The sequence below is a fragment of the Thamnophis elegans genome, chromosome 16 (genome assembly GCF_009769535.1).
Source record: "Thamnophis elegans isolate rThaEle1 chromosome 16, rThaEle1.pri, whole genome shotgun sequence".
Classification (NCBI taxonomy): domain Eukaryota; kingdom Metazoa; phylum Chordata; class Lepidosauria; order Squamata; family Colubridae; genus Thamnophis; species Thamnophis elegans.
The window spans coordinates 10,303,608-10,315,590 of NC_045556.1; the positions used below are offsets into that span (position 1 = coordinate 10,303,608).

At 41.0% G+C, this 11,983-nt stretch overlaps 1 protein-coding gene across 3 annotated transcripts in view; it reads right to left on the bottom strand.

The window, feature by feature from the left end:
* The window catches only part of SECISBP2L (SECIS binding protein 2 like), a 34,309-nt gene extending 24,903 nt beyond the window's left edge, over positions 1-9,406 (bottom strand). For all 3 annotated transcript variants that reach the window (XM_032232408.1, XM_032232409.1, XM_032232407.1), the window contains exon 1: positions 9,092-9,406. In XM_032232408.1, the coding sequence (XP_032088299.1) occupies positions 9,092-9,115 (24 nt within the window). In that variant the 5' untranslated portion in view covers positions 9,116-9,406. The remainder of the gene's footprint in view (positions 1-9,091) is intronic.
* Positions 9,407-11,983: the final 2,577 nt, after the last annotated feature.

Genomic DNA, 11,983 nt, shown 5'->3' on the forward strand with positions numbered 1-11,983 from the left:
AAAAATAATGATTAACGTTGGAGATTTTCATTATTAACTATAATAATTTATAATTAAACATTATCCATAGAAACGTAATTTTCTTAAAGCTACCGTAGTATTATAAGCTATCTTACAATAGTAGTAATAATTACTGTAAAAATACTGGCTTTTCTTCCCATCTAGCCTTATACCGCAAATAATACTGTTGGTGAAGAGCTTAAAAACATTTCATCCCAGTTGGTTTCTAATTATGGTTGTTCCCAAACTAAATCTGAATAATATAACTCTGTGTTCCATTTGGTTAGCATTTAGGAACTGTGGTTGGCGCTGTGGTTAGCATGCAGTATTGCAGGCTAACTCACTGCGCACTGCCAGGAGTTCGATCCTGACCGGCTCAAGGTTGACTCAGACTTCCATCCTTCTGAGGTCGGTAAAATGAGGACCCAGGTTGTTGGGGGGTAAGAGGCTGACTCTGTAAGCTGTTTAGAGAGGGTGGTAAAGTACTGCAAAGCGGTATATACGTCTAAGTGCAATTACTATTACTATTCCATTTCAGGATATGTATAACACTGAAAAATATAATTGCTGAACTGCTAACTGGATATATAATTTTAGAATCTACTTCAGCAGAAAACATACACATTTGAAAGTACTGGATTAGCAACCAGGAAGCTGACAACTATGTCGCTTAGGATAACATGCTCAGCACACCTAAATTTAGTCTTACTGAAAACATAAAAACGCGGATGAGATTTAAACATTTATTTACATGATGAACCCAAATACATTCAATGCAGAATCGAAAACTATTTCCTGCACGAAACATACATTCTAGAAGATTCTCTGTGTCATTCGTAAACTATATTTTAAAAAATCGCTATACAAATCTGTTAAACGCATCTATGAAAAACAAAAATAATGGCGTTTTCAGTTTTGCTAGTGAGGTTCCAGAAGTAATTTATGACAGCGGGAGATGAAGGTCTGTAATAAGGTTTTGTAATTTCACTGCCAATTCAAATTAAAAAGGGGCTTGAATTAAACAGTAGAACTAAAGCAATTGTTAACCTTTGTCACCTGTAGAGGTTGTAAGCATAATTACAGGGATTAGGAAACTAAAAGAAGGGAAGGTAACACTGTAGCCAAAATTAAAACCATCAAGTACAACTCTGGTGTACAAGTTACCAAACAATACTCAGTATTTGTAAACTGTAGCTAATCTAAATCCGAAAACAATCAGATAAGAGGGGAGGATTCAACTAACACCCATATCTAAACTTTATCTTAACATGTGACTACAAGCCTGAAACGTTTATATTTGGGTTAAGTTACCTTTTATTTTTATTTCAACATCTGCACACTAAGCGGCTTATAATGCAATTGTGATTTCTCTGCCTTTGATGTTTCTTCAGAGAGTTTTCTATAAATACAATCCCTTCTCTTCACAGCAGAGAAATAGGAAAAATAAAATATACAGGTAGTCCTCAATTTACAACCACAATTGGGACTTCCGAATTTCCGCAATGTCTTCGTTAAGCAAGTCACACTCAACTTTATGGCTGTTTTTGGGGCATGATTCAGCAAATTGCTGCTGTTGTTAAATGAATCACACCGTTGTTAAGAGAATCCGGCTTCCTTTTCTGACTCTGCCAGTTAGAAGGTGGCCAGGAAAGTCAAAAAGCAGTGATCAAATGATCCTGGGATCCAGCAAGCTTCTTAAATACATGCTGTCTGTCAAAACAGCCAAGTTTTGATCATGTGACCGTGAGGAATGGCCGTCACCGTTGTTAAGTGTGAGTCTCGGTTTCAGTACTGTTGTAATTTCAAACGGTCGCTAAGCGAATTAAGCCAAGGACTACCTGTACACTGCTGGACCCCATTAAAATAAAGGAAATAAAACTATTATCCACTCGAATTGTTTGTGCAGAATACTTCCTTTCCAAGCGCAGGGTTTCAAGACTGGCCCGGCTTTCATTTTACTTCAATAAATGTAAAAACTGTTTTATATTGGCAGCATATTGTAAATAAAGGCCTCTTTGTTTCCGATGTAAAAGGCACTGTAGAGTCTTTAGCAGCTGCAGGGACAGAAGATGACACCAGCAGGAGCAGACTGGTAAAGTTAGTACACTACAAAGCACAAAAAAACCCAGTAATGGATATTTATCCTCCTCACCCAATAAAACAGAAGCCATGCTGTGCCTCGGACAGAACTGCAATAGCTGAAGGGGCCCAGTGTTCAAAACCATAAGGCAGATACACACAAGTTATGTTTCAAACCCAAAATGAAGCTGCCGTTGCCCTGGCTGGAAAGGAAAAGATCTGGGCGACGTTTCATCTTTCGAGAATTTGTAAAATACCAGTTTAAAAAAAAAAAAAAAAATCCAGGGAGCCTTCTAGGAACAGCTCCCACAAGAATGTCTCACACTCTGGTTATTTTCAGGGGAGCTTGGAAAACACAAAAGCAGCTGTGGCTATAGTTAGAAAACTCTAAGCAATGTAATATTAAGGTATGGCAAATATGCAAGCTAGTTTGAAGTTAGCAAAGGCAGCGCCGTCATTTGGCATGAGATTCTGCCTTAACAAATGGCAGGTTGAGGAAGAATGTTTTTAAGCAAGGTTTGAGGGGTACATTACCGGGGGGGGGTTCATTTTACAAAACACAAGAGCAAACAATACACATTATGTTGTCCACATCCAAGAGATAGGTTGCCAATAAAATAACGGAAATAGAAACTTTTTTGATAAGGGGATAATCAGAGGGATAATGGAATAAATAAAACTAATGCCATAGGTGTTAAAGAGGTTTGTAGAGCAGGATTTCAAAACCTCAACCCTTTGAAGAGGAATGGACTTCAACTCCCAGATTTCCCAAGCCAGCTGGCTAGGAAATTCTGGGAGTTGAAGTCCACCCCTCTTCAAGGGGTCAAGGTTGAGAAATACTGTTCTAGGGTATGATATGATTATGAAGTGAGCAAAAAGAGTGTTTACAGGTAATTCAAATGGTGTCTTGATGACTTAAACCAAGATGCAACCTAAAGAATTTATTCCTCATTTAGCAACTGTTTGAAGTTACGATAGATCTCCCCAGAGCTACTTGCAACCCAGTTCCAGAGTTCCAATGGATGTGTACACGCACACACGCACACAATCACATTTTAGATGTTTGGTAACCAGCTCACATTCATGGCCATTTGAAATATCCTATGGCTATGCCTATGGAATTTTCAGCATTTTTTCTGCACTTATGTCCATAAAAAATGCCTATTGAAGAAAACAGATTCATTTAACGGCCAGAGTGTCCACTTAGCCACCACAAAGAAGACAGTAAAGTTCAGTCGTGTCACACGATGACCCACTTAACAACTGCCATGACTTACCACCGTAATTCTGACCTCAATTATGGTCATAAGTGGAGAACTACCTGCATGAGAAGCAATTTTAAGGATGCAATCCTATCCTGTGGATCTGGCACTTACAAGGCATTCAGGGGGGTCAAGGATCGAATTTCAGCCCTACTGAAAATTTGGTTTTTGTGCAGTTACCGCCTAGGCACTGTAGCTTGTTTTCAAAGAAAGCATTAGAAACCAGATTGCAGCTGCATCAGAACAAGAACCTGTTTTCTGCAACGCTGATTTGTATCTGACCAGTTTCATAAAATGACAAGCTATTAAAATATATCATGGCAGAATAGATTGCCCAAAGGACTTACGTGCTTCAAGAAGAGATAGCGAGCGATGGAAATTGTGTCCTAGGTATGTATGCTTTGAAACCATCAGGTTAAACATCTCCTGCAATTTGTTCTCACATGAAACAGGTGTTTCAAAACAAGGGACAATTTAGGGCACACGTTACACATTTTGCAATACTACTAGTTCTATTCCTGGACGCTAAAGGCCACATTGTGGGCAATGTATGGTTACTTCATGTCAGTTTTTCAATAAATCTTATTAGCCTAAACAATCAAAGCCACTTTTTTGAAGATTATGGGTGCAATCTGTATATTCTGACTGAACCTTGTGGATTTTTTTTTTTTTGACTTTCCAGTTTGGGACTGAGAGAAAGTGACTGGCCCAAACTCACCCAACTGGCTTCTACCCTTAAGACAGGAATTCAGGTTACGGTGTCCTGGCTTTCAGTCTCCACCAAATTGGTTCTCTCTATATTTAGTATGTTTAATAATAATAAATTGTATATTATCTTTTAAATGAAGAGGCAATAAAAGTAGCAGACTGTTCCCATAATTTTAAGTCTGCCATTTATATTTCAACATGTCACAGAATGTAACCACAGATATACCAAGGAAAAACTATAAAATAAAAAGGTAGCTTTTTTCCCCCGCTTCCTTAAGTTATGCAATCTTCATCCCAATTCTGCCAGTCCCCCAGCAGTCACAGGGAGAAACGAAAAAACTCAGCCATTGTTAATTGTTTGCATATAATTATTTAGATAAATTCTAGAGACCAACGTGATTAGAGCAAATTGATTGCCAAAAATTGAGAACTTATATTTCAACCTACAGCCAATAAGAAGAGATAAGAGCCAAACTTTGAAGGTTTTTTTTTCCTTCTTTACTCCAAAGCTTTTACACATTACATTAATCTGTTAACAGGAAGCATTTTCTTTTGTTTTTTAAATATTATTTTGAGGTAACAGAAGTAATCATGTGCAAACTGACCTCAGTGCTAATTTTATTTCAACAAAATTTGCTTCCAGGTAAATCAAAAGGCCTGTAAATACTCGGGCACTTATCAAGTCACAAAACAAAATTAGGCCAGGACATTTAAACCAAACCAATTTTGTTTGAGGATGTTAGGTTTAAGGTCACTTTGAACTCTGGTGTTTTTCATTTACTACCACACCATTGTTTTAAATTTCAAGGTGACCAATTACAGACAAGAAACCCAAACTTTGATCCATTTGGTATGCTTTTAACTACCATATGTTCCTTATGTCAACTACTACATAAACCAACATGCTGAGTAAACCAGATCCTCAATTAGTTTGCACTATGCTTCAGACAAATTCTTTCAGCTGCATAGTAATGGAACAATTCCTCTTCCCTATTCTCTAACTTCGAAATATGCTTCAGAACAGTGGTCACCACTGGTCACAAACTCAGTGATCACTGGTGGTTTGTGAGAAAATTTTGGTGGTCCACAGAAAAATTATTTGCATTTTTTATATTGCATTATTTCCTTTTTTTAAAAAAAATCATACTAGTGGTCCGTGGGATTTAAAATTATGAATTTAGTGGTCCCTGAAGTCTGAAAGGTTGGTGACCCCTGCTTCAGAGGGTTGTGTTCCACTGCCTGGGGATAAGAGTCCTGTAATCCCAGGCAGCAAAAGAATAAAGAAACTCATCTGCACCGACCAGCAATAGCATACCATGCATTTCAGAGCATCCCGCCCCCCCAACTTGGCTTTCACCATTTAATCAAATAAAAACTTGCCTTTACACGAAATATTTCAGCCCCCACATCTTTCTACTTCTATCACTGTCCAAATTCCATTCAGACATGGGAACCCTGAAAAGAGACACTAATAAATGCAGCACTCCAAGCAATTGAGGAAATTAGCCTTTGAATTTCATTACAGGGCTTTAAATTCTTAATTCACAAACTTGCCCAGAGTGCAGCACACACACTGCTTTTAATTAGAACTAGTAAACAATTTCCTAAACATTATAGAATACAAAATAAACACCTTGTTAACAAAGAACACAAGAATACACGTCCTTCAAAACATTAACCCTCCTTAAACCAAGCAATCTTAGAAGGTTTTTGGGCTTGGAAATTAAATAAATAGGGACAGTTCTGGTTAGTCCTTGTGTTGAAGACTAATTTTAAGCCCCGAGGCTGTAGACTAAACTGAGAAATCAAAAGAAAAAAAAATCAAGATAGGAATCCAGTCCTATATTACTGCCAGTGAAACCCATTATATCACCCAAAGTGTGTTAACTACATTTGTAAAGTTTCTTCGTAAGTCAAACAATGTGACTCTTGGACAGCTTACAACAAACAATAAACCAAACTACCTCTCTATTTAACTATTTAACTTTAAAGCTATACAGAATGGTGACGACCAAACTATTACACTATTAACCACCAACAAAAGTGAACAGAGCTGGGGCCTGTGGTGTGAGTGTGTGTTTGTGTGGAATAAGGCGGGAGTGTTCTAGAGAACAAGGTCAACAACAGAAAAGGCTCTTGTGATCTGAATGTGTGTTATTTACAAGCAACTGCAATTATAAAAATTATCTCGTCATGACCAGGAAGCTTCACATGTATATGGATATGTTGGATGATCTCAGTCACTTACTAGGCAACCACCTTTTATCCTACCCAGCATGTGAGCACATTCTAATGTGCTTTGTTTATGGTCCAGAGGATAGTGCAAACCCAGCTGGGTGGATTAAACCAAGGTTAACCACAATAAACAATGTATATGTGACCATTGTAAAAGAATTGCCTAACATCAAAAGCCTGTGAAGATTCATTTAGCCCAGTGTTAACTACTCAAGTGTAACAGCCTCTCTAATGTCCCATCTTCCAATTTGGATTCAAACTGATCTCCTGTGGGCCTGTACAGATGCTTGACCTTAGGGATTCAGTCCCAGAATCCTGCATTTTCCCATTAACTGTTTTTCCCTGAGCTGCCAACTAACATTTCCAAAGGACAGATCTATGTTATAGTGCACAAAAACTTCAAACATTGGCTTCAATTTAAAACGGGGAAAATAGCATTAGGCAGGACTATTTTACAATAAAAAGAAAGCCGGCAAAACAAGGAACAAAATTAGTTACTGCCAGAGACAAAATATTTAACATCCAGGCAAAGGTTAATTTCCCAGTTTGATACAATTGTTTTGATATGCTTTACTAATTCTAAGTGGTATTAAAGGATACTCATATATAATTATACACGCACAGTCCCTAGAATGAGAATCATCTTTTTAAAAAAAACCTGCAGAAGTTAATCACTTTGGAGGAAAAAATTCTCCAATGTTCCTGAAAATCATACCTACATTGAAGACCATTCCACAAGGCTTATCTTTTTTTTTTTAATGCACACATTTGTGCTTCTGAAATGGTATGGGGTTTTCCTGTTTGAGCAGGGGGGTTGACTAGAAGACCTCCAAGGACCCTCTTCCAACTGTGTTGCTTTTCTTCCTCTCGCCCCAGCCCTGGAAATCTGCAACTCGGTTCTTCTTCCTGTTCGTACAACTACAAGTAGTCCTCAACTTACAACAGTTCATTCAGTGACCATCCAAAGTTACGACATCCCTGAAAAAAAGGGACTTAGGACCATTTTTCGGAGTTACCACCTTCGTAGCATCTCCACGATCGTGTGATCAAAATTCAGACGCTCGGCAACCAGTTCATACTTAAGACCAAATGCTGTGTCCCGAGGTCATGGGAATCCCCTTTTTGCCACCTTTTGGAAAGCAGTGTCAATGGGGGAAACAAGGTTCACTTAACAACCAGGTTACTAAATGTCTATGGAGATTCTCAGTCATACCAGGTCAGGTTGTCCCAACTGAAGAAGCTTCTTGGATGAGAAGCGAAACATCTTCCAGGACAAAGGAAGTCCAGTTGCTTTTTGAAAAAACACCTTAGGAGCAATGCTGTTACTAACTTAAGAACTGCCGTGATTCACTTAACACCGTTGGCAATAAAGGTTGTAAAACGGGCCACAACTGACTTAACCACTGTCTTGCTTAGTATCAGAAATTTTGGGCTCCCCTGCGGTCATTAGTTAAGGACAGCAGCGCTCCACTTAAACCACCACGGCAAGAAAAGTGGCAAAACGGGGCAAACCTCCACTGAGCTGCTGTCTCCGCTTAACAACAGAAACACCAGGCCTCCAGGGCAGCCATAAGTCGAGGACCACCCATAATTCTTTCCAGGCGCAGGACAGGAAGTTGGAAATGCATCCATTTCAAACTTCCAAACTTAACTTCCAACCTTAAACCCAACAGCTTCAACCTTAAATTATTTACCATGGACCTCACCCCCATTCCTAAGAGGTCTGTAAGGGGGCATGCATAAGCACACCAGCCTGCCAACCGTCCCTGTCCTACTGTAATTTATTTGTACTCATTTCCTAGTCCATGTCCATGTTTATACTTAGAACTGTTATCCTGTACATGTTCCACAAACTAAATAAATACCAAAAACGAAACAAATGTCAAAGCTTCAAGCGACCTCTTGCAAAAATCCGGAGAGCTTAGAAAACTCACCCCGGAGCAGCCTAAGCGGGGGACATAAACTGACTTCAGGATGTCCAGGATGACTTCAATAATGGCGAGGGCAGCCTCTCCTCTTCCTCTTCTTCCACTCCGGCCTAAATATCTCCCCCCCTCCTTTGGATTAAGTCCCCCCCCCTTGCCATTACGTCCCCCGTTAATTCCTCCAGCGCTAATCACTCGCCGGGCGGTTTTCTCTCTCTCTCCGTGTTGTTGTTACTAGGGCTGGCAGGCGGCTGGGGAACCTCCCCTCCGGCCCTTATTCTGCCCCTCGCTCGGCCTCCGCTTCCCAGGCGTCCTCGGGCAAGAAAGACCCCTGACCCAGACCCACCCAGATTAACAGAGTTGAAAGGGACCTTATAGGTCATCTAGTCTGACCCCACCTCAAGCCTGCCTTCCTCCCCCCCCCTGCACAAAGAGAGAGTAGCAGTACCCACCCACCCCTTTGCACCTTCAACTTACGCCTGGGGCCGCACCTTCCTTTCTTCCTCTTTCCTTCCTTTCTCTTTCCCTCCTTCCTTCCTTTCTTCCTCTTTCCTCCCTCCCTTCCTTCATCTTTCCCTCCTTCCTTCCTTCCTTTTTCCTCCCTCTTCTTTTCTTTCCTTCCTTCATCTTTCCTTCCTTCCCTCCTTTCTTCCCTTCCTTTTTCTTTCCATCTTTCTTTCCTTCCCTCTTTTCTTCCTTCATCTTTCCTTCCTTCCTCCCGATAACAACGGGCGGAGGGAGGGGGACTCGGCCGCCACCAGCGCCCCCTCCCAAACCGTCCTCCAAATGGAGCCCACCCACCTCTTTCCTAGGAGACCTCACCCCCCTCGCCGTTGCTTAGCAACCCCCCCCCCGGAGGGCTCCCTCAGCTGCCTTTCCTACCTGGCCGCCGACGGCTTTGTCCATGGCTCCAGCAAGCGAGGAAGGAGAGAAGGAAGGAAGGAGGTCGTCGTCTTCTTTTTCGGCTTCTCCTTCTTCTGAGGCGGCGGCGAGGAGGAGGACGCTCCTCTTTAACAAGCGCCGGCGGCGGAACGGCAGGCCGCGTCACCCATGGCTCCTTTCCCCCTCACGGACAGGCTTCCGCTCCCACCCAGCGCGGCGGCGGCGACTGACGCGGCTCCCCTCTTCCCCGAGCAGGCTACGCCAGTGGCGTCGGCAAAGAGATGGAGGCGAGGCAGCAGCGAAGCAGGAGGAGGAGGAGGCGGGGCTAGGATCATCTGGGACGGAAGCCGGCAGGGGCCGCGCCGCGAGGAAAGCGCTCTCGTTTAATGGGCTCTCGCCCGGCGGAGGTCCCCCGCCCCTTCGCCGTTGCTTGGCAACGCCGGGAGCAGGCTTCAGGGGAGCTGCTAGGCCCGCGGTGAAGAGGAGGAGAAAGAGGAAGGGTTCGGGGGGGGGGGTGTCGGGATCTCTGCACAGCTCTCAGGTAGGCCCTGTGGTGGGCAGGGGGGCTTCTTCCTTCAAGACATCCCTGAAGCCCTTTGCCTGCGAGGCCCCGGCCTACCTACCTACCGCCCCTGTCCTAATATTTCTTTTTATTCGTATCCATTTCATGCATCCAAACTCATGCTTATACTTATCCATGTTATGGAGGGGTTGCTGAGGGGGCAGGTGGGCTTCCCTGGGTAACCCTTTGCTGTCTGGTGGGATTTGAAACCAGGAGGCGGGTCAGTCCAGGGCCTCCCCTTTTTGAGGATCTAAGGATAATCCCATTATTCAGCGGGCCCCGATTATAAAACGAATAAATTGTTTCCTAACTCATTGTCAACTTTGGCGTTTTCAGGATCCATCTAAGTCATTTTTTTGTTTTTGAGACATATAGAATAGAATAAAATGGAATAGAAGAATGGAATGGAATAACTAGAATAGAAGAGAATTCTTTATTGGCCAAGTGTAATTGGACACACAAGGAATTTGTCTTTTTCTCTTCAGAAATTCATTTATTTTAATTAAGTCCTGTTTTTCAAGAATGTATGTATTGAGTTTTGCTTTCAAGACATTTAAGTTTTGTCTTCAAAAATTCATTCATTCATTCCCTTCAAGTCTGTACTGACTCCTGCCGATTGCCTGGACTTTTTTTTTTGGCTTCAAACCTTTTTAAGAAGCGGCTTGCCCTGGCCTCCCCCATAAGGCTGAGAGAGGAGCCCTGGCTTAAAGTCACCCAGCTGTCTTTCTGTCTAAGGCAAGACTAGAACTCACGGTCTCCCAGTTAAAGCCTGACGCCTTAACCACTAAACCAAACGGGCTAAAAAAGATCAGTTGCGTGGAAGGAAATAAAAAGAATGCAGGAAGAGAGATAGAGGTAATACATGAGTGACGTCATGTGAGAAAAGTATAATAAAGGATGGGTGTTGCTCTTAACGGACTGTATATGCACGTTTTATCAAGATGAAAATAAATAAATCATATGTTAAGTCAAACAGTGGCTTGGGTTTTTCTTTGGTTGGGGTTTTTGAGACCACAATATAATCCCGGGAATGTAATCATAACATCCTGATAGTTATAAAAATAATGGATTCATAACTTCATAATTCTACGCAATATTTTGAGTTTTCTCTCTGAAAGTGAAAGAACGCAATTTCTGCAAAAATAACTTCATAGATTTAATTTAGAAGCGTATCTGCATCTACTGTTGTCAGAACCATTTCCCACATTATATGTATTATTAAATTGGAAGTAGATTGTTGAGTTCACATATTGCACTAAGCCATAGTGTTAATAATTTATGGTTTGTTTGATATAAAATGTCAATGGATTTTCAAAAACTAATTATAATGTATGGATCCAACACTAAATATTAAGGCTTCGATCATAATCAGTTTATTGACCCAAGAACATCATCATTTTGTTTTGATAAGAATTGGTATGGTTTGATCTGTATTGAACTTATCGCAGGTAATGGGCCTATTAATTTTTATGTTTAGAAAGCAGTGCTAGAATATACATAACAAATAATGCTCTGTCACATTTTCCCAGAATGATCAAATAGTTCATAGGAAATGAAAGGTAATTATGAAGCAAGTCATCTCCTGTTGATTACTTCTATCAATTAAAAATAATTCTGACTGATACAGATAATGCTAGCTCAGAGAACAGGGACATATTTTGCCTGACCTATTTGTGGAATTGAAAGCAAGTATTCTTTAGTTAATGGTTAGTCGAGGCTTTTGCTAACATCAAATTCTCCAAATTTGAACCATTCTCCAAGAGATAATTGGTTTACAGATAGGCACTGTTCACTTTACACGTATAAAAGCTGTCTGTTATGGAAGTATGTTTGAAAAGGAGACTGAGTAGAGAAGCAGAATTGGTCAAGAAATTATTTCAGGCTCTTGTCAAACAATTTTTGACAAATCGGTTTTGTTGTTTTTAAACAACTCCTCATATTTCATCTTCAAATAATCATTGACGCGTAAATATTCGAATTAGGAAAATCCTTGTGCTTTAAATCATATGCTTCACCAACCACTGTTGGTTATCTGCTGAAATTCACATCCTAGTTGAGATGTAGAATCCTCTAATTCTGGCTCCTGGAGGTCTTCCATCCTGCTGACTTCTCACATGGCCTCTCTGGCAATAAAACAATGCAGAGAATGAGCAGTAAAATCTGAGTATTTGACTCTGTTATCATGAACATGGCATTAGTTGAACCAGAGGAGGAAGGAATGATTGTATTGTATTTGGTTTATTTGTATGCCGATTAAGTAGTGCAGGTGAGATAAGACTCTTCTTCTTGATTGGCATTTTGCTTAAAGGGGCTGTCAAAGATGGACCTGC